The 23,995-nt window shown below is 41.2% G+C and overlaps 1 protein-coding gene across 2 annotated transcripts in view; it reads right to left on the bottom strand.

The window, feature by feature from the left end:
* The window catches only part of DHRSX (dehydrogenase/reductase X-linked), a 162,997-nt gene that overhangs the window by 26,148 nt on the left and 112,854 nt on the right, over positions 1-23,995 (bottom strand). For both annotated transcript variants that reach the window (XM_039567780.1, XM_039567817.1), the window contains 2 exons: positions 19,998-20,205; positions 3,258-3,465 (listed from right to left, as the gene is read on the bottom strand). In XM_039567780.1, the coding sequence (XP_039423714.1) occupies positions 3,258-3,465; positions 19,998-20,205 (416 nt within the window). The remainder of the gene's footprint in view (positions 1-3,257; positions 3,466-19,997; positions 20,206-23,995) is intronic.

Here is a 23,995-nt window from a genome sequence, read left to right as displayed (position 1 = left end):
TCCTGGCTTCCAGCTTGCATGGTACCCAACACTAAAGCTGGTGTGTTACACACTTATCTAAATTGCTATTTGATGCTCAATGAATGACTTTTTAGGTTATTACTATCTCATTAATTAGTTAGTGTTTACTAGTTTGGACTTTATCTCTTCAAAAAGAAGATCAATTTATGATAAAAATCACTAAGGGATAAAATACTTCACTGCATTCTGCAGAGGACTGTGTCAGCTCATCAGGCTTTATTTACTGAGAAGTCATAGATATAGAAATCAAATTTTTTTTGAGGAATAAACGTAATTTCTATCTTGTGTGACAGGTGCAGTCCATATTTATGAAAAATACAGAGGAAACATTTGCAAAGTGCAAATTTAGAGTACCACAGCAGACAATAACTTTTCTGAGAAAGAATCAAGCTGAGAAAAAATGAAACCATCACTTCTAAAGGTTAGGCATCAATTTCACAAATTTTATGGCTGTCACCAGAACCTTTAGTTTCGCCTATCTTATTTTTACAGGAATGCCTCTCACTGCAACTTGTGGGGGAAAAAACACCAAACTGATTTGGCCGAGATTTTTCTGAGCCATATATAAAATCTAGAACAAAATGTTTTGCAGTTTTAAGAAATTCAAGCTGTTAATACTTTGAGTAAATTATGCATACCTATCATGGCCTATTTACAAGATTGTAGGTCTACTTGTTTAAGTACCTAAATATCTTGAGGCAGCCCCAAGGTGGATGTTGAGCCAACAGCCTTGTCTGCCACACTGAGCTGCCTCAAATACAAGCAAAGGTGGGTGCCAGGCTGCAATCCTTAGGAGGTATTTGGCTTAAATGTAACTGGGACCAGTACTGGCAGAAATGCATTTTAAAGTAGTGGGGGCTCTGCCACTATATTTTGGAATTAAATCAAACAAGATGTTGACTCTCTCCTGAGGGAATGCGATGCGATGCATTTCCTCACTGAAGCTCTCTGGGCTGTGCTGGCTCTCACGAGTGCCATGTTGCAGTGGGTGAAGCAATTTCCTGCACACGTTTAGAAACCACTCTGGAATACTCCAGGGTGACAATATTTAGTTAAGTCAATATGATTAGAGAGCTATCACCTCATTTCACTGCATTACTGCCATAATGCTAGAAGGAAGATTCATATAAGTGCTCAGGAACAAAATTCCAAGGGGGAAAAAATCCATACACCAACTATCAGCTAATATTACCAGACAACTGAATTTTCTTGTACTTGGCTTTCTTACTTTTCTCAGGGGAAATTTACCCTAATGCACGAGACCAACACAAGACTCACACAGGCTTGAATGCTGAATACTACAGCCCTCAGTAGAGCACTATTAAAATTGCCAGGCAGGCTTTCAGCGTGAGCTTGCTGTGGGGCTGAACATTGCCCGCTCGGGATGCCGAACAGGGCGTGCCTCTGGGATGAAGCGCTCCCAAACACATAGATATATCCTAAGCAATAAGCAAACAGCAGAAGTTGGAGCTGTAACTCAGAAGAATAAGGGAGGATAGGAAGAGAGAAAGTAAGAATTTCCCTCTCCTCTGGCTTTTGGGAAAAACACATTAACTGTTATACAAAAATGTGAAAATCTCAACCTCTGTAACTGAAGCATTCAGATATTCAAACCTGAGGTTTTTCTGACTCAGAAAGCAATTGATACATTTGCTTTTCAGGCAGTACAGATCTGTTCCATACAGACCAGTATGTCTGTCTATCACCTATTTCAAGGCAGAATTTCTTTTGAGCAGTCTCATCCAAAGAAGAAGGAAGTGATCAGGAACTATCATTGCAGAACTATTAGGGCTTTAAGAATGGGAATCCCTCTTGTGACAAATCATTTTAAATGTTCAATGATATTCAGTTCAGTGTCTAAACATCACCAGTATAATACAAAAATGTCTCCTGAGCGCATCAATAAAACTAGGTGGGACTGAGTGCTGTAAAGAAGAGACTTGAAACTCACTCTCAGATGTGGGAAATTTGCCAGAGTTTTGTCTCTCCAGAGGAAATGCTGCGCACAACCTAAACATCTACATGAAACTGTTACATTAGCAAGGTAAAGTAAGTCCAATGAAAAAACACTACCACCTGAGACTGATATTTAAAATTACAATCACAAGAGGCAAAACAAGTTTAAGGTACATGGTTTGGCAAAGCTGCAGTCTGCTTCTTTAAGAAGGCATTACACATTATGAGCATTCTTATTACAATTTTATTGCAATATTCAAGGTGCAGTCAGAAGATACTATTTTTTTTTTAAATATGGGTTTATTTGTTTGCATCTTATTTTGCAGCCACTCTTCCAGCCTCCAGTTTCATTTCTAAAATGAAAGCAATTGATATTTCCATATCAAAGTTTAAAATTAATTTGCTTTGTGGGACATGCTCCTTGATGTAAAATACTTCATTTTAATTAGGACATTTCATTTTCTCTAATGGAATCAGGTTCCATTTACTTAATCCAAAACTACTTTCTGAAAGAGCTATAAGCAGTACATTTTCTCAGCACAAGCCCTTCTAAGGCCTGTGAGCAAGAGATAATTGCACCTACACAGCTAAACTGATTTCAGATTAATCTACTTACACCCCTACAAAACATTACCCATAACTGGGCCTGCCCCACTTCTGGATCAGTTTTATTAAATAACTTTATGTTTCCTAAGGCAGACCAGGATCGGATAATAAAAATCAAGTACCATTACAAGTATGTGTCAGAATGAAAAACGTAATTAAAAATTGTCCTGCCTCCCTGAGCACAAGCACCTAGACCCTCACATCCTGGAGCACAACCACCTCCCATTGCCACTTTTGTACAACTTCCTTCTTCCCTTTGCCCTCTTCTCCATAAAATGTTGTGTACATGTGGACCATGCCAGATCATGTCTTCTTCTCCTTAAGAGAATGTACAAGTGATTTCTGAGGAACACTTTGCATATTCTGGCTCCATGTTAGGATGATGTCCTGCCCCCATGCATGCACAGAAGCATGTGGATAGATCAGGGCAGAGATAACCAGTGCACAGGCACAGGCAGTGAAAGGCATTCCCTTTCCCTACAGTGACAGCTTGCTCCCTCCATTTAAAACAAATGTTTGTTTTCTGGAAAGCCTGTCGTTATTGATTTTGTACATCTCATCAGCACAGAGAAATGAAATAAATACCATACACTATGAAACACCTTCAGCTTCAGGCCAACTGCAGCTTGCACAATGCAGGGGCACAGAAATAAAATTATTTAAAAACAGCATACCTTGAAAAATAGCCAGGCTGTCATCCATTTGACCATTTTCACCACCCAAAAGACATGCTTGTAGAGCTCAGTATTCACTACTCCAGGGTCTACTACATTAGCAGTCACATGGCTTCCATTTGCAGTCAGAAGATGCTGTAGTCGATAGGTAAATAACACAAGGGCAAGTTTGCTTTGGGAATACGCTCCATGGGGTGAATACGAACATCTGAACACAGGAAAGAAAAAGAGAGGGAGATGCACGTAAAAATAACCAGAAGGAAAACATAACTGCACAAACATGAAATGTACCACATTTTGTAATATCCAGATATACACTGAGTCATCAGAAGAAACAGCTTATCACTGGCAGGCGTGTTGTTTACTCAAGTTCTGGTGATCATTCCATCAGACACCAAGTCTTATTTATAGCAGGGACAAAAATTAAAATAAAATTACACAATACCTGCCAGAGTCTCTATGTCAAACTCTTTAAACTAGAAATGCTGAGGCATCAGTCTCCAGGCTATCATCACCTAGAAGCCCTCAAACTTCTCTCCCCTCTTTCGCTCTGCTCTTTCCAAACATACACACACTATTTCCACCTATTAAATCCATGCCTGATCATACTACTTCTGGTTGCTATTATTATTTTTACTACATCAGTACCTACAAGTTGAAGGCTCCTGTGTTGGAAACAATACAGATGAGTAAGGTTGCACAGCTAAGAGATGGATAAAAAGATGGGGCAAGGAGAGCAGCTGCAAGCATAACCAGAGTTTACACAGTTTACAGGCCCTATACAGCCTTTAAAGCACAGATGGCTGGCAGGGTCTGTGCCAAAGAGGTATGACAAAGGCACAAAAATTCCAGGAATTACAGCAAAACATTACCTGTTGACACTCCTGCACACCTCTCATCTGAATGTCAAATGTACCTTTCTTTCAAGTCAAGCTTTCTAGGAAGTGCTGATTAGTTGGGTTTCATTGCATGCAGGCAGCAGTACATATTTTTTCTGTTTTATAATAGGCAGGCTAGTTTCAGGGAAATTAGCAGGTATGTCACTTAAAACCCTCTTCCTGACTGGGGCCTCAGCATCACTTCCACAAATTCCTACGCCACAACAATTCACTGCTGTAATTACTCCAGCCTCTCATCTAACCTTGCTGGTGCTTAGCAGAACCAAAGGTAAATGGTGGCATTACAGACAGCTCATAGGCAAAGCAGGCAGGAGCCTAAAGCAACAGGCTCCTGGGAAGAGTAAAACCGCTCCGGTCCCCATCTGTTTTGCTTCTGCCAAAGCCTGGGGAAGCGATGCTGCATGCTGCAGCTGCTGCCCATGTGGATTCAGGGCTTAGGGTCCATGCAGCAGCAGGACCTTAACCTGCTGGTAAAAGGTGATAGAGGGGCACCCACCCAGGGACAAAACTCTCTTTCCTAGTTCCCTCCTTTCCCCTAGATGTTGTCCTATCTCTGTGGTGGCCACAGCTACAGCTCCATCCTCTACACCTTCACCCTTAATGCATTCCCAGGCCAGGGATGCTCCAGCTCTGCTGGAAAGCCTGCCTGTGATTTCTGTGGCTGTTACTACATGCAAGTTTTTTATTTTGAACGAATAGTAAACATATGAGTTCATTTTGTTATCTCATTCTTGTTGAATACCTTATTTATAATATCCTGTGCACTTCACCACAGAAAGACCTGGATGTTAAGAAAAAGGCTGACTTTCTGCAGAGGTATAAGGATACTGAAGCAATTTAACTTTCCATGTTATTTGAAAGGACTCAGAAACTTGGAGACACCACAGGAAATAAAAGACAACAACATTGAACCTCCAGTGCATCTCTTTTCTTTTTTTTTGCCCTACTCTTTTCTTGTTCAAACGAATCACAAACATCTACAAAAGCATCTACAATCTACAAAAGCATCTAAAATCTACAAAAGCATGATGTAAATTGAGAACTAAAAAGGACAGCTGATCATAGGTGGCTCTTGCACCAACCAACGGCCTCAGCTGTAACCTGCTGGATAACATATCTTCATTATCATAAAGATATCACCTGCCCCTTTGGGCAAAATGGGCTATTTAAAGAATAAAGAACAATCACTGCATGAATATAAAAGTGACTTGGCATTAGTCAGGAAATTGCAGTTACATTTTAAATTCAGTAACGTCCATGCTCTGATCTGAGACGCTCAAAATGTCACCTTATGCTTCATGCATATTCCAACCCCTTAACTAGAAGGACCAGATCCTCAGCTGCTACAAGCTTCTCCTGTGCACAGCCATGCAGGGCAGAGCTCACGCTACCCATGGGAAGAAGCATTCATCCCAAGCCGCCTCTGGCAGCCAGCTGGCAGCTAACCCTGGCACTCCTCCATCAGCACCACCAGTTCATTCCCCCACTGAACACAAGCTGGGGCACGGGACAAGCTTCCCGAGTTGAATTAGAGTGATCTTGTCTGGCAAGAGGCTTGCAGGGAAGCAGAGCTGGGGACTACTCTGACTTTTTCTGCCTGGGTCTAGTCTGGCCCTCAGTAACCTTCAGATGCCAGGCAGGAGGATGGTGAACTCTCCCCATGGCTCCCCATTCCCACATTTCGTGTGAGTGCTGTTTTGACTTACCTTGTGGCAATGAAGCATGAACTGTTACAAGGTCTGGATCTTCCAAAGCCTTATACTATGCATAGATATCTATGTCAGAGAAACATGAGTGCTGAGAAGATATAAAAGGCTACCCAATCAACGAGGAAGCCTTTTATATCACAGTGCAGGGATGCAAATGATCTGCAAGGCAGCCGGGAATCAGACTTCAATAACGTAATATAGATATGAAGAATATAAAATTGGATACACAGAGAAAAACTTTCAGCAGAGCCCCAGCAGTGATTACCTTCTCTCTTCCCAATTGCTGTGTGTGTGTTTTTTGCTTTCCAGGAATCTGACATCAATGGACTACATAAGACAGAGGAATAACGTGACACAGAACTAATGAGGATTTTCTGTTTTGTTTGTCAGACCCCATTTTATTAGAATCACGTTGTTTAAGTGCCACATTGAAAAAATAAATCACCCCTGGTTATTTGACTTCATTACATCCAGCATTGATTTTATGTATCAGAAAAATAGGACCGCATAGGCACCTGCACTTACACCACAATTCTCTCTCCCATGCACACGCATGAAGAATCACAGAAGGGTTTGGGTTGGAAGTTTAAAGATCACCTAGTCCCACAACCCTACCATAAGAAGAGACATCTTTCCACTTGACAAGATTGCTCAAAGTCCCATCCTGGCTTTGAATGGATGGGGCATCCACACTTTCTCTGGACAACCCATTTCTGTGCCTTACCATCCTCATCATAAAAATGTCTTTCTTTTGTCCAATCTAAATCTACCCTCTTTCAGTTTAAAACCATAAAATGTATTCCTCTTGCACATGGAATTATCTGACTTTTAAGTCTATGCATCTAAATCTGGCCTCTCTTGGCACTTTATGCTCTGTATGCACATTTTTCACAATGAATAAAAGTATAATGCATACTAAATAAAATAATATTGACATTCTGCATTTCCACATTTTCTGAAGGTTCTAAAATCTTTCTGAAATCAAAGTGCATACAAGAGGCAAACCATCCAAGCAGAACACAGCTTACCAGTGAACTGTGCTTAGCAGAGCAGTGCACACAAGGCACCTGGGCACACAAAGCACTTGGATCTTTGCTGCTTTGAGGACACAGGGTATCAATGCTTCACAGCCAGGCAAGCAGACTCTCCAGCAGAGAAACTCTGCCTCCTAATCAGGCAACCAGCCAGACTGGTAGGTCCCAGCACCCACCCATGTGGGTGCTGGTCAGTCATCTAGAGAGCTGAGGAGGTACTGGTGTTTGATGCCCAGGGATACATCCTAATAAATACTGCCCACCTGGCTTGGGGGATGCCAGACAGCATGTGCTGTGATATGGCAAGCCTGTACACAGTCAGCAGTGAGGAAAAGTGGAGCAAGGACTTGGTGGGAAGAAGTTCAGTGGGAAAGTATGGCATGCCTGGCATCAGTAGCTTGGAGTAGTTCATGCTCACCGAGTCATTTGAGCGGGGCTTGCTGTGGACCACTCTTCCTACCACAGAAAACAGTGGCGTCCCCCAGGGGATGTCCCTCCATTGCATTTTGCTGAGTCAGTGCTGATAAAACAAGGCAATGCACAACTCACTAAATGAAAAGTACAGGAGGAGTTAAGGCAGGCAGAATTTAATTCGCTGCTTTGAAATCTGACTAAGAGAGCACCAATATATAAGACCTTCCCTTCCTTTGAAAATAATGTTTTATTGATTCTATACTGATGAATAAAGAATCAGGATAAGGCAGGTTCTGCATTTTGTGTCCAATTAATTTTTAGCAGAAGTTCTTATTTCTGGCTTAAGATTTTTTGCAACATAGACTACAGGTTTGACTTACTATAACAAAAATTAGGGAGGAGAAAATAAAGAACAAAATAAATAGGTATTTAATTCTGGAGTGAGTGCCTTGAGGTTTGCTGGTGGGTTTTTTTGGTTTTTGTTTTGTTTGGTTTGGTTTGATTTGGGTTTTTTGCTTTTATTTGTTTGTTTGTTTGTTTGGGGGGGTTTTGTTTGTTTTTATTCTTTTCTTTTTTCTTCTTTTCTACCAGAAGCTGATTAGCTGATTTTGCCACTTATCTCCATGGTGCTGTCTCCAGCAGCAGTCTCCCTGTGGAATGTATTTTCAAAAAGTAATGAGAAGCTGAATTTCAAACCGAAGCCTGCAGTGGCTAATTAGATGTTTAAGTATGAACTCAGCTGCTATCCCAGTTTGAAAGCTGGATCGATGTTCAGCACATCCCTTGCCAATCAGTCTTCCTCTTGTTTCTTCTCAGGTTGGATTTAGGTGGTCTGTTTTCTGCAGTGGTCTCCCACTTATGCCCAGTGATCCCATGTTTAGTAAAGAGCATTAAGTGAGGTCAGGGTGCCCACTGAGTAACAGGGGAAACAAAATTGCTGCTCAGCACAGACCACTTCCTTCACCCCTCCTGTGCACGGGGCTCTCTTGTTGCTCTCAGCTTCTTCACTCTGATTAAGGGCTCCTTTCGCATGTGCACACCTGTAACAGACATTAGGGACTGACCGACTGACAGCACCCTCTCCCCCACCACATCTTGCTTCAGCAAAAGGCTCAGAGGACCTGGGACCATCCTGACTGGCACACAAATCAATTTAACCCAGCTAGTGCTAGCACTGAAGCTTTCCTGATGTGGACTTCTTTCACAATTGTCTTGCATGTCATCCTCCTTTCACCCATCACTGTGCTCCCCAGTTTCCAGTGTGTTAATTTGCCTGGAGGGCAAATTAACCAAGATCAAACTGCAGAAAAGCCAGCTGCTATGTGCTCCATTAAAAGACAAGTGATGCAAAATGTGGCTGACATGCTGGGGTTTTTAATGAAAGGCCACACAAAATTTCAATATATGCCTTAGGATGAATCAGGGAATTAAGCAAAACATAGGCTTGCTGTATTAAAATGACTAAAGCTTCCTAATGATTTATGTATTAATCTTGCAATACATCATCACCATTGCTTAGTCAAGACTATAAAAGTCTATTATTAAACACTCATGAAGCTTTCACAGTCTTAAATTTTCTTTCTTCAGGGAATGGAGCACAAGATTTTTCAAGTTTTGATAGATTTTGCAGCTTATTTTGAAGCAGATAGAGAAATATATTGGAAAATAAACATGCCTTTACTGGTTATCATACGCAGTTTCTTTCTCTTCTCTTATGATCAACCTTGAGTGCTAAATATTGTTTATTAGATTAAAGCAGGCTTCCTGACAGTACTACACATATTTATCCTGTGAACACATTTTCTGTGTTTCTGTGTTTCTGTTCATCTCATTAATTGTGATTTTCCTTCAGTAAAGAAACACAAACAAACAAACAAAAACCACCAAAAAAAAAAAACCAAAAAAAAAAACCAAAAAAAAAAAAACCCAAGCAGAAATATAGACAAGGAGAAAAGACCAAGATGGAGAAATGAGAATATTACCACTGACAACCAGTATTTTACCAGCTGAAAGAAAGAAGCTTATACATTAGCAAAACAAAGCTCAAATCTAAGGTATTAACTTATCTACTTATTCAGATGCTGTAGCAGTTATGTTTTGTCCAGCAGCTGTCCTGTTACCAAATACTACTATAGGCTGTTGCACAGTCATTCATCTCACCTACATGACTGGACATTTTGGGAGCTCATGTACTTCTTCATGTATATTTCTTTCATATATGTGATGTGTAACCTTAAAAAATAAATTGTGACTATATACATATAACAGTTAAGGTGGCTGTAGCATAAACCTTGAGTGAATAAGGAATGCAGCATTGGGGACTCCTGAAGAGCCCTCATGACCCTGTGATGAACTTGTTCAAAAGGAAGGCTGCCAGACCATTACATTAAATTAGTGGTTCTACACAAGCTAAAAAACAAATCCTTCATGTCTTGATTTGTGTCATGGGGGTTACTTAAGCAGTCATAGGCCAGTGGCACTTTCAGAGCAACTCATCTTGCCTTTCATTCCTCTTCCTGCAGTGAGCTCCTCGGCTCCATGTGGCTCACACACAGCTCTGGACAAATACAGGCTTCCTCTGGCATCTTTCAACTGTAGTAAAATAACATTTTTCTTCTTAAAATTAGAGTATAAGAGTAGAAGCCCGGAGCTGGGAAACGCTCTCTAACAGGTAAAATGTTGGTAATGGTCTCAATAACTGATATCTCTGCAAATCAGTGACTCCTGCCTTGTGCTTAACCCACAGTGCAGTAGGAGTCGCAAGCTGGAAGCTGGGTGGTGTTTTGATTTCTCTTTCTTTTTTAAACCCATGCTTCCCACCTTCCACCACTTCACTGTATAAATGGGTAACATTCAATGACCAGCCCCTTGTTATAGCCTTTAGGAAATGCAGAGGGAACAAAAATTAACTTACTGTCCCCTGAGGACTACATTTAGTAAAGAAACCTAGAATGTCTTTATTTTAAAATCATTTATAAAAGGCAAAATAAGCAAGGGCTTTTCATCCCGGGTGTTACTGTCATCCAGATGGAATCAGAGCATCATTTTTCATTTGGCTGAGCCCTACTCCTAATGGCAGGAGGTGAGATGCCAAGAGCTATTCCGCTCTACGGAGAGTTGCTGTGTGCAGCTCAGTTGCTGTGTGCTCAGCACAGTTCTCAAATGCATATAACATGGACTCAAAGGCTGGTCTTCTCAAAGTCTCACCAGAATCAGTACCTTTAAAGAAGCAAAATTTTTCTGTTTGTGTACAGTTGGTGTTAATTTCAAATGTTTTGGATTATTTTAAATATCAGTGTCAAGTTCAAGCTGTAATTACTGTAATTCTATTCTCCCAGGAAATATATCTCTTTATTTAGAATTATATAAATTGCCACTTTTCTACAGTCAGGACATTTGATGCAGTGTTAAGTACTTGCTAATAGCTGAAGTGGTATTTGAACATAATAGTATCTCTTCATTCAGTTAAAAATTTCCATTAAACAAATCAATGAGTAAATATATAAAAGGAAGCAAGAGTTTGCATTGCTTTATCCAAGAAAAAGATCATGGCTTCAAGACTGTTCTGTGTCCTCGTGACCCTTTTGAGGGATGGGGAAACAACATGGGCATGTATCTTTTCATATGATCTCTTGGGTAATCTGGATCTCAGGTTATTGAAGATTGTCACATGTGGTAAGATTATGTACAGGATTGTAAATGGGGGGAGGTACTCTCCAACCACTTGTGGAAAGCTTCCTACCTCTTCTGCAATAGAGCTTTTAAGTTGAAGGAAGTAATGGGGACTTTTATGGTTTCTTTGCTTCCACCAGAATGCACATAGGACCACAAAAGGCCCAGCAATAACTTGAATAATCCAAAATCTTCTTGAAAAGCATCTTGAAACTGGTGTAGACTTTTGCAAATTATCTGCAAATTCTGAGCTGTTCATTCTGGGACTCAAAAGGAACTGTAGGGTCTGAACATGTATAATAAAGTGCTGCCATTTCAAATCCAGCACAGCGCACCAAATGTGGTTGGCAGATTTACAGTAGACTATGTTGGTGTATATGCAAAGATAATTTAAGGTTTAATTGTGATGGGCTCAACCCACTACACTGCCTTGGTTTTAAGGAGGTGATGAATGTGTCCTGCAAGAGCAAATATTCACCACACTGAAGGACTGGTCTGTCTTACTGGAGGAAATGTGCCTGCAAAATCCTTTTTCCTTTGAGATATCTGTAAGTACTGTGCAGAAAATGCTATGCTATCAATATTTGTTTACAGAAATAACAAAAGATTAGCAAGTCTGGCACAACATACTTTTGAAAATCAGCTTCTGCTTGTTGAAACAATTTAACAACTTCTGCTTTTTAGAAGTTTTCTTATGTAGTGAGAATACAAACATCACAGCTTCAATCTGAGTGATAAAAGTGACTAACTCCCAGTACACGAGCTAAGACAAGGAACTAACTCATAAAGAAAGACATCTATTTGTTAAGTCATCACAAGAAGCCTTCTCCTCAGTTGGAAGACCTTCCTAGGTTAAAGAAGAAATACAGCTGAAATGCCAACAGGTACTAGAGGAGTCAAAATGTGGATGTTTTCTGCATCCATGAAATGACTCACAGTCCAGACACAGCATGAAAGGCTTTTGTTCTTGTTAGGTTGTACATCAACAGCATCATTCATCCACGGTCAGAAATCAGATGGGATTTAAATAAGATTTAAATATGAAAGGGGCCTGTGAAGAGGGATGATCTTACCTGAGGAACATAAACAAGCCAACTTCAGCAAAACAAGAAAACCTACAAGAAAGGAGTAACATACAAAGCAGTCCACAGCCAGCATTGCAAAGTGGTTATTTCTAAGCACCCTAAAGGACAGCATCAGCAATCACTTTCTGTACCATTTGGCCTTAGAGCTGAGCTTTGTGTTTCACTTTACAAATTTCCCAACACTGTGTCACCCTGGAACACTGTAGACAGAGATCTGTAATGGAAAACCAAGCATTTCACAAGAAGGGGCATGGCATGGCCTGGGACCAGAATGCTTAAGACCTCTTCCACTTGCAAACATGCTAGAACCTGGTGAAATCTGGCAGGTTTGGCTTTCCAGGAAATGACAAGAAGTTTCATGTCCAAACCCTGAAAAAGCCAGGCAGTCACAGGGCTGCCGTGCCCCAGCCCTCACTGAAAAAGCATGTAAAGAAACTGCTGCTTTGACAGATTGACTGATTGATTTTCTGTGGCAATTCAGATACTGAACATGCCCACCGCTCCTTTAACTCACTGTTAAAGCTCTTGAGCTTCTCCTAAAGCTACTGTGAGCCACAGTGCCCCTCACACTCTTCTCTGTCCCTCTTAGGAGGCTGAGATTTTGCTGTGTACAGCCCTCTCCACCTCCCACAGCAAGAAAGGCTGAGCTACCACAGCACCCAACATATAATGAGAACAGAAGAAATGGAGCAACAAAGCTACAACTATATCAGACGTTCTGGCAGTATTAAAACTCCTGGGGGCTAAATTATTTTATGTTTACAGAGATTCATTTTACTCATAAAGCATAGTTCTCCCAACACATTTTTTATTAAGAACTTGATTTAACAAAAGACCAATTTTTCTTCACAGGTGTAAGTTTCAACTGCTTGGTCTGCTTTCGAACAGATGAAGTTCTCTGAGCAAAGAGCTTTAGGATGAGGAATAGAGAAAAGGTTAAGAGTTAACAAACCACAGAGGCAGAAATCTGCCTTCACCTCCCTGCACAATACCTCATAATCCTTAATGCATGTAGCAAGACACAGGATATATGGCTATGAAAAACCAGCAGCTACAGCAGGGCTAAACCTGGAGGGCTTTCTGGAAGGTGAGCTGCTAATTTTGACCATTTCTCTTAACACATTATTCCAGGGATTTACAGGCATGAGCACCAGCCTTCCCCAGCTATGCAAGGCAGCCCAAAGGACAACTCCACTGACAAGATACTGGGAGGATGGTGGCAGTTAAGGCAATTGAGAAAAATGCTTAAAACATTTGAATAATCACCCAGGACCTGAACTCCAAAGCTTTTAAGGTTCGTTCAGCCTTAGTGAGTCTTTTTGCTGACAGAAAGATGTTAAACTAACCTTCCCCTCTCAAGGGCGATAAGCTCTCTCTGCTCCCAAGTCTCTGAGTCCCTTTTGCCCTCTCTATCACATGAATGCAATACATTAACTTTCAAATTACCATAGAACCATCTTGCCTCTTGGGAAAACAGCACATCTGTGAGACCCATTGCCCTGAATGCCACGCAGAGCTGGCTTCTCCCACCCAACCCATGGTGCAGGGAGATGGGCGGCAGGAACATCTATATCTCACATACTTCCCAGCATGCTGCAATTTTGAACTAGCTCAGAAACACCATGTCCTATTAAACCAATAACCATTATTAATAATCCTTTGTCAAGACCATTAATTCTTTTAGATAAAAAGGAATTTAACATTCTGACAACAAAGTAGCTACATTTAATTGCCCCAAATACATGTATGTCTGATGTTACCTTTGTGGTATCAGTGTTACACTCTCTTATTGTTCTCCAGAAATCGATCAACCCTAAAAGGATTTTGATTAGACAGAACAATAATACATCAATACATGTAAAATGAAAGCTTCCTGAAGTTGGCATCCTGACTTAAATATTTCTTTGTTACTGGTTTCAGGAATGGATAAAAATGGATAAAACACCTGATGCATTTGAGCTAGATCTCTGTCTTTTGAATTGATGAATTGGTCTGCTGATACAGTAGCCCATTTATTTTTTTAAATTAACTTATAGAATTTGAGATCTGTGCCTTCCCCAGTACACTCATTTTCCAGGCCAGTGAGTCAATTTTTGCAATTAATGCTAATTGCTGCAAACACAAGGGATCATTTTGCAAAGCAGCAAATCCTTTTGCATTTATACAGAAAGTGTTTGGCAAAGAAGGACTGAAACATCCTTATGTGTGTGCAGTAAGCATTTGAATACTTATCATCTGACTATATACAGGAAAACTTGATAACCCGCTGCAGGAAGGACATGTCTAAATGAACAGAGCACTGTGCTGCAGTTGACATTTCGTCCTGTCAAGGCAACATGGTTTATCTTGCAAATAGAACCAGAATATGCAATAAAAGTCATCGTGGAGAAGCTGCTTAAAAAACAGAACTTGAACAAAACCATGTATTCCATGAGTTAAATAAAACCTATGATGATATGTATCTATCTAATGATCTAGAAAAATCTTTTACAATTACAATTTCTGTATTTTTCACAGTTTTATAAAACAACAGTCCAGTGACACAGCTCTTCATATGTTATTATGAAAGACTTCTGTACTGACTAAAATGGATTTACAAAAAAGGGGTAATAATGAAAATCTCTCCTACTTCCTTTTACAAATTTTCCTTTATTATATAAAAATTAGAAAAAAACCCAACAGTACTATCCTACTACAGTGCTGCATCAGTTTCATGTTTGTTTTTGCTTGAATTTATGATGTTATACTTCCAGTTCTTCCAGTCAGAAAGAATTAAGAAACTTTAAGTGACAGATCAATCACGAAAACTGAAGAAAGTAACTGGGTATTTAAAAAATAGAAGCCTTTCCTTGAAAAAATTGTTGACTCATCAAACCATTCTTAGTAAAAAAAAATCTGTTTTACACAAATGTCCAGCTTAAAAAAAAATAAGGAAAAAAAATAAAAAGTAATTTGAAACTGATGGAGATACTTCAAAAGGATGGTTTAGAAATTAAAGGTTGGGAGTTTCAGTTATATTGTCATACTTCAAAATCTGAATGCCAGTGTACTCATAGGGGTAATTACAAATAAATTAAAAGTATTTTTTTAGAACACTGAAATAAAATGTTTTGGTTTCAAAAATGGATAAATATTTTCCAAAAGAAATTCAACACCTTAACTTTTAGTTGCTGTTCATGGAAAATATTTTCCAAAATTTCAGTAATGCTGATGGAAGAAAATCCCCAACTTTCTGCCCAAACTTAACCTTTTTTAACCAACAAACACATGGAAGAAGAGAAGATGAAGAACACCCCTCATCCAAGAACAGGAGGTCTCCAGCTACTCTGCTTGACAGGTTTTCCCATCAGTACATAACACTTCCTGTTACAGTTCCTTATGAACTGCCTAAGACAGGAGATTAACTGGAGCTGCCTGGTCTCTCCAGAATCTTCCTGGGTTGTGGGCAGAGCTGTTTATCCTATTTTATACCAGCTAGGACACACATGTGGCAGCTGGGAATTTTGCAATTCTTTTCATTTAACTTCTATTGTCTCTGACATGATTCATGCACTAGGGCTACAGGGAAAAATACAGAAATTATATATAATATATTCAGCTTTGAGAGTTTAAAAAAAAATCCGCTCCTTCTGCAGTTGGAGAGCAGAGGAAAGAGAGCAGAAAAGTGTGACTAACTGTTCTTGAATATACAAGAGATGTGAACCAGAAAAGGAGCTGTGTTACTGTGGCTGGGGAGTTCATAGATCTGTGATTCACAGCATTACAGGGCCCATTTGGTATGCAAAGAAGAGAGGATGATGAAAGGAATAGTTAGTCATGGAGAAAAAACTAGACAGAACACACAAAGATGCTAACCCCTGGGAAAGGAGCATATTCAAGTGTGATCCACAGCCTAGGAAAGAGAATACGGTCTTTTTTTCTTTATTTTCCTAAAAATACCTTCTTATTTGGTAGGTAGAGCACTCAAGGGAGTATCCTTCACCTCAGCCTTGAAAGAGCATCATGAACTCCTATCTCTACCCAACCCAACCCAAGTGGATGGTACCTTATTCTTCAAGCTTTTGCTGAAGCCAGCCAGCCATATTCTCTCATGACCATGTTGTTTTCTCCTCTCACTTTAGATAAGGCAGGCAAGAGAGGAAAGAAGCCTATGCTAGCTGTGCTACTGGACCACACAGTGTACCACCCTCTGCATGTAATTGCTGAAGTCACCACTGTGGAAATGCTTGAAGATAGATTGTGTTTGTGTTAAACTTTCACCTCCCTGAAAACAGTCGTATTCAAAGTAGGGATGAAGGAGAATGATTTGCCTTAGGGATCCCCTTGTCGACTCATGTGATTGCTGCTGAAAATGGTCTGGATCTAAAAGACCACAAAGACGTTTGATGTTCTTCATATATATCCTTCAGCAAAAGAACTGGGAGAACAGTGAGTGCTCCTGTGCGAGTGCGTTTGCATTTACAATAACACACATGAAACAAGCTGTGCCCTGCCAGTTTGGAACAAGCTCCATCCTGCCTTGATGTACTCATGCCATGTCTCTTCCACTGGTGTGTGTGTGAAGAGGACGGGCAGGAAGGGGGAGAAATGGCATTCATAGGGAACAAATAGGAGCTGGGCTAGGGGGAGAAGATAAGAGGGAGATAAATGGAGAGGACGAAACAAACTGGTGGGTAGAAATAAGACATCCCCCCCTAAAAAAAAAAAAAAAAGAGATAGGGAGGGAAAAGGCAATTCAAACAAAAAAGCTCCAAAGACACAGATGAAGAAGCAGGCAAGCGTGAAGAAAGAGACAACAAAGGAAGGAGAATGATGTAAAATGCAAAAAGACAAATTAAATTAACCACCCACTGAAAAGAGCTCACCAGAGCAATGTGGGATACATCAGGTTGGTAAGATGGCAGGAAACAAACCAAAGAGGAAACATGGAGCACAGTAACACAATCTTCCTTTAACACTGTTCACGGGACAGGCCTTCCAACAATTATTTGTTATGCTGTTGCCCGGTGGTCACTGACATGGATGATGTCTGGTTTCAGATCAGATCTCTCTGCAGCAAGTACAAACAATGAGGAGAAATGGCCACAAATGTGACTATCAACCCTGAGTCTCCTGAGTGGGAGAAGGATTCCACAGAAAAGTCTGTGGTAAAGCAGAGAACTGAACTTCAGTGTACTGTCTCCTTTAAGTCAAGACAAGTATTCTGCCTTTCCTTCTCTGCCATGCTTGATGGATGAATCCCTGCTCCAGTACTGTCACTCACCTTCAGTCAGGACACTAGCCCAACTAACATCTAGGAATAATGGGACAAGAGTATGGTAAACAATTTAGCCTGCTGCCAGCGGTAATTTTCCCAGCACAGAGTACAGCCTCCCTTTCTCCAATAATGTCTCCAGATGGTTTTGCTGCTTTCCTGCAAGGTTAGGACTACCAGCCAATCTGGGAACATACATCCAAGCCATAAAATGAATTATGGCCAACTGGTGCAACTCAAAATAAAGAAAAAAAAAAGGAGTAGAAAATTTTTAGAATGATTTCCCATTCACACAAGCAGCAAAAAGGAGACATGGCATCACTGGGAAACTGTTTGCCATGGGTGTCTTTACCACATCCATTAAAGCTCTTGAATGTTGCTCTGAATCACAAGGCATCTCCAGGGCCCCGTGGAGCAGGCAGTGCCTGGGTATGATATCCCCCAACAGTCCTCCTGCTAAACCCCTGCTCACGCTGTAGGGACACACTCACACACACAAGTGATCTCACTGGTTTTTGCAGCACTATCTATGGTGATGTCAAACTATTCGTCTGAGCGGGGGCTTATTGGCAATTAGACTAAAAAAAAAAAAAAATAATACCCAGGAGCATCTTTTTACACCTGAACCAAGAAAAGGTTTGGACCTGAATTTACCCACATTTAGCCCACTCTGGGTTTCACCCTTGTGCCTATGTGCAGGCACCACTGCTGCCCCTGAGTGATTCAGAGCATCTGTGTGGGAATGAGCAGGCAAAATCAGTCAGAGTCTGTCATCCTTTATGGCCCTTCTTACATCAATAATGTTGAAATGCAAAGGACACAAAAGCTGCAGGTAAATCTCACCTGTATATTATTATTTTTTACGTCAGACTAGTCATGTTATTGCTCAACCATAACTTTCCTAACTGAAACATTTCTGGTTCCTTTAAAATATGAGTTAATAACAATGAATCAGAGATAGGGATGATCCTAAATTAAAGAGGCACAGTACAAGGCTTTGCTATAATCAAGGAAACTACTGTTATCTAGAGACACAGAACAGTCACATTTCATTTTGCATTCCACACTTTAGCCCAAAGAAATACTAATCCCCTTAGCCCCCTTGCACGGTGTCATATAGCACATGCCCATCAGAAACAATGAAAACACACATCAAGTGAAGAGTAAGGGTAATTTCCTGTGGTTGTTTTACAAGCAAGAGATTAAATTGTGACTACCCTGCAGAGGTTTAAACAATGGCTTGTAATAAAACTGATGCCATAATATGTAATCAGAAGCTTGACATGCCTAATGCAGCATTCATATGTAAAATGTCTGCAGTGGAAACAGCCCAGCCCTCTAATTTCAGTCTTTGTTCAGAAATGAAACCTTGGGCCAGGTACCTCTGATCACCTGCTGAAGTCCCTGTCAAAGGATGGAGACGGTTTCATGCAAATGACACAGAACTCAGACTGGCTCCATGCAGGCAGGCAGAAGCTCTCTGGAGCCCCGGAGAAGGCAGGCTCTGTTTGAGCCTGTTAGTAAGCACGTAATTGCCACGCATGACTGCACGGGGAAATTTATCGCAGTTATCCTGCCCATTCCTCCGCTAACTAAACCACTCTACACAGCTCCTGTACGATATCAGAGACATTTGCTGCACCATTTGATGTCTTCCTAATGTTAGAAATATCTCACAGACATTCATCCACAGTTTTGCTAAATGAAAGCAGGAGGACACATGTCATCCGTGAATTTTAGTCCATTTTACTGGATTAAAAACCCAGCGTGGCCACAACCTGGATCTCAGTAAGCTCTTGGGGAAGCACAGGGGGTGACACAGACATGAGCCGCGGTCTAGAGCTGGCAGTGAATCGCCAGGCTGATGTGTGAGAGGGCAAGGACCGTAGGGGTAGGACGGGGACAGGCAGGATGACACAGCCTGGGGCCGGGGGATGGGTGGGGGAAGCCGGAGCAGGGCTGAGAGGGAGGCCGCGGGAGGAGACTGGGATGTCAGGAGCGGAGCAGAACAAGGCGGAGGCCGGAGCAGAGGGAGCAGAGGACAGCGCGCTGGAGCTGCGGCCGGCGGGCAGAGGCGGCGGGCAGGAAGGAGCAGCAGCAGCGGAGGGCCGGCACCGCAGCTGCGAGGCAGCTGGGCAGGAGGGGCGAGCGGCCCCGGACCCGGCCAGCGCCCCGCGCTCGGCGGGCAGCGAGCAGCCACGGGCGGCTGTGTCCCAGCTCCTCTGGGGGCGGCAGCGGGGCCGCTGTGCACGCATCCTCCGGGGGCCATGTCTGTTAGCATCCACCCAAGCCATTTCAAAACATCCCAGTTATGGAGAGTCTCCCTGATTAGGCAGTGGCGAGCCCAGGCGCCGCATGCACCACAGCCATCACCGCAGTATAGGCATCAGAAAGCAAAGTGAGGTTTTCAAAGCCCAGACTAAAATACACCGTTCAGAAGTTTATAAATTATTTGTATCTTTGACTCAAGGCTGCAAGCTTTGATCAAATCTGGAATCTATTAAGCAAGTGCTTGAGAAGCACCATAAATTGTAAAAAAAAAAAAAAAAGAAAAAAATTAATTAAAAAAAGGCGACAAAACCCCACCTCATTCAGTAGTCAGTAAAAATTATTTTGTAGTTTAATCTGCACACGATTACTACAGATCAGTGAATACCAAAAAGGGATCGGTACCTGCTTTGTAAGTCGTTTAGGTGCAATTTGCCTACATAATGGGTGGCTGATGAGACAGTGATGATCCTAGCATTGTGACTGTGCGTTCCTGATTGCTTCAGCGTATCCAAGAGGAGGTTAGTCAACAGGAAGTGTCCCAAGTAGTTCAAGCCGAAGTGCTCCTCAAACCCATCCTCCGTCTTCCTTTCAGGGACCAGCATCACCCCAGCTGGAGGAAAAAGTAGAGGTAAAACCTGTTGATTTATTTCAGAGGAGCAGCAAGCTAGAAGGAGCACGGATCTCCTGCTGCAGAGGGTAAACACAGCATTTAGAGCAATGAGTGACTGGTGATGGCATGTCAAGTCAACACTCATTTATTCCTGGCAGGAAAAATGTCTAAACCCCCACTCTGGTTTCTTTATCCAGATAAGATGCTGATTGACTCTCTCCCTCCCTCCCTGCAGGACTGTGAGGGTAAATGAGTTCATTTGTGAGAAGTGTTTTCAAGAGGTGGGAGCTGGGCGATCCCAACAACATTCCCTCCATCAAAACTCGGAGCAGTGGAGACAAGACCAGGCTAAGCAGCAGACCTGCTCTCCCAGACAGCTTTGCCCTGAGTCCTGGCTGGAGTTTAAAGCTTTGGTGAGTCTACATCTGAAATCTGCAACTTCTGTCTCACTGGTGTGGGTGAGAAAAGATGTAGTGAATTTACCCAATATATCTTAATTACCATGCTTACAAGCAGCTGCATATTGAAATTAGGTTTTCAATGCTTATTTTGGCAATATTTTTGCATAAATTTCTACAAACCACAATTTTCCAACTCAGTGTCTAAAATAAGTATCCACATCCCAAATATGCAATGTTGATTTCAGCATCTTGCAGAGAATTCTGAGCTCATGCATAAATTATATCATGTATTGAGGCTGTGTGAGGGATAGTTACACTGCTCAGTTATAGCATAGACTTGAACGCTATAAATTATTCTTATTTTATTAAAGTTTAACTACTATTCAAGTGGATATGATCTTTGTCATTTAAACGTAGATGGATATAACTCATGGAGAATCCTGTTACAGGATGCTTCTCTCTCAAACTCATGAACATGATACAGCAGAAGGGCCACCTCTGAACACAAGGCATGAGAAAGTGTCAGCTTAATCCTCATGCTACTTCATGTGCCCTCTAAAAAGCCTTTAACATCCCATTTCCTGATGTCAGCCTGACCTGATCATGGCGCATTAAATGACCATTTTAAATTGCACATGATATGCATCTACACCACTGCTTTGGGGGTTCCTGCCACCTGACACTGCTGCTTTGTTGCAGCTTGGGCTGAAGGAGAGATATTTTTGGGATCTTTTTTAGCACAGCAAACACCCATAGTGATTCACCTGTGGCTTCCTACTGCTTAATGGAGCAACTGGAGAAGCAGTGGGAGGGGAAGAAGCTCAAGAAGACCACAGAGAAAACAAAAGGTTTGGGTATACCACAGCCTACCTGCAAATGGAGAATTTAAGACTGAACATGAGCTATGCTGCCTGGGGGTACAGTGAAAGAAACACAACACAAATTACATGATGAGGCTTCACAAAAGCTCTGATTAGCATCTCCCTACGTCATTTACTGCTGTAAACTGTGTATAATCTGAAACAGTGGTTGGGACTGAGAACTGGCGTGAAGGTTATGGACAGATGCAAATGTGAGACAAGCCCAGCTGTGAGTTTTTCTTGTTTTCTGGGAAGAAGGAAAGGATGGGAATGGTAACAAACCCCAAGCTCCCAGACCAAGTCTCAGCCTGCTACAGTGCAAGTTTTAGCACAGACAGAACTCAGCACGAGCTGTAGGGGGGCAGATGGAAACATTGCTGCATCTCTGAGCACCAGGGCTAGTACAAGAAAATGATTTGCATATCTCTGAGGCCATCCTGCCCTCCAAAGCTCTGACACTCGGAAAAGGTGAAAGGAAGCAGTTTGCCAGAGTTCTGTTTGCAGCAACACTGGTAAAATACAAGCCCAGGAAAGGCATCCAATATAAAAATGCCCTGGCACAGCAAGGCTGATGTGCACCCCGAATGCTGCTTCTGCATCTGCCGGGGCTGCTGCAGGGCTCGCTACAGGACCCCTCCATGCACAGACACACTTCTGTTGGTTGAGTCAAGTGGAGGGATGGAGGAATTTGTCCTGAGAGAATTATGTTAGACAGCTGCTACAGCTGTTCAGCTTTGTATCATGACCAGCAGGCAAACACAGAGAGGCTGCCATCGCTCACATTAGCCTCGAGGATGCCTGTGCCACAGCAACTTCACCCTCGACCTCCAGAGAGACACAGGATTTCAAGAACACATAGAGTCTTTGCCCTCCACCCCAATTAGTCTCCACCATCTGTGCTGCACATCCTGGAAGCAAAAAACAGGAGACAGAAAAAATTTTCATTTATGCAATGAACAACTGTAAAGATACACACTCCCCAAAATTAATTTGCTCACTCTTCAGGAGTATCCCCCGAGTAGAAATTCTGATCAAGTCCTTGAGCAGGCACAATCACCTCTGCTTGCATCTGATGCTACTACAATTCCCTTTTTGTCTTCAAGAGCTCCTCAAATAATGCTAAGCCAAAACACCTTTAAAAGACCTTATTATTTTTTTTTAAAGGCTCTCATCTTTCAGGTAGTTCATATCAAAAATCTTGCCCTGTAGTCTGAGGGCAGTTTCTCTCATTTGAGGAAAAGCCATTTTAATTCACTGAAAGTGAGCACAAAAAGGAATACCCAACAGGCAACTGAACCTGTCTGCTTCCTCAACAAAAGAGAAAACCTTGTAAGTGTAGCAGTAAGCTCTCTTTTTTAAATTGTTAACTACCTAACATTCAGTAGATATTAAAACTGGCATGCTATTGATTTTCTCTTGTCCAGAAACATCATCAGCTTTACTTAAGGGCCCCAAATGTTAACTCAAAAATGAAAGCTGGTTCTATTTTTAATTTTTTAATTAATCCAATACTATCCGAAACATTAACAAACGCCTTATCTCTTCATTGTAAACTAAGAATGTTTCTGCTTGTTCTTCTGGTATGGAATCCAAACAGCTCGGTATCTTTCTGATTTTAATTATCAGTAGCCAGCCTTATAATTTTTTCAGAGTGTATGGAAATTTGAAGTGGCAGCACACAAAACGTTAATGCCAAACACCTCAGTTCTGATATAATTTTCTTATATGTTTTTCCCTGTGATATAGTTGGATTGTCTCCAGAAGATCCAGTTTTAAAATATCAGTGATAACATCATGGCATTAGAAAATGAATTAATAAGTAAACTGAACATGAGCTTTTACTTTGTAATTGATTAGCTGTTGCTGAAATATTCTGGCAAAAGACTGATAGTGCAGGCACAAAAAACTGAATAAAAAAAATGAATGTGTGGTTTTGCAGAGATAGAAATAAATTAGAATAAGAAAAATATTTTGCTGCAAAACTATGCTGAACAACTGCTCTTATAGTGATATATGTGCTGCAGTTTTGCATTTATTGTAACATGTTCAAATCACACATTTTAATCAGCTTTAATGAATAATAAAATTTATATTCTTTTTTAATTCTATGACTAGGCAATAATCATATTTCTCACTCAAAGAATGAATACAGTTCAAGGGAGCTGTCTTTGTAAGCAGGAATTTATGATGATTTTCTGTAAAATTTTCTAATGAAAATCTTGGTTTCTGATCCATCAATATCTTATGTAATTTAAACAAAATGGATCTGATACTGCATGTAGCATAACAAAAATTTTTATGATAGTTGTAAATACTATAGGCCAGACACACCGCATTTTTATTGAATTATACAGGAGAATTTGCACTATGCCTGCTCATACTGCAGATGATGACAAATATTGCTCTAACTCCCATACCTCCCACTGCAAAGACATCCTTCATCTCCATTATAAAATGTGTTTTAAGAGCTATAAAAATACAAGTATTTCACTCATCTGGATTTATTTACAGTGAACTACTTGGAGGTTT

The sequence above is a fragment of the Corvus cornix genome, chromosome 1 (genome assembly GCF_000738735.6).
Source record: "Corvus cornix cornix isolate S_Up_H32 chromosome 1, ASM73873v5, whole genome shotgun sequence".
Classification (NCBI taxonomy): Eukaryota; Metazoa; Chordata; class Aves; order Passeriformes; family Corvidae; genus Corvus; species Corvus cornix.
This window is presented reverse-complemented; position numbering and strand designations above follow the sequence as displayed.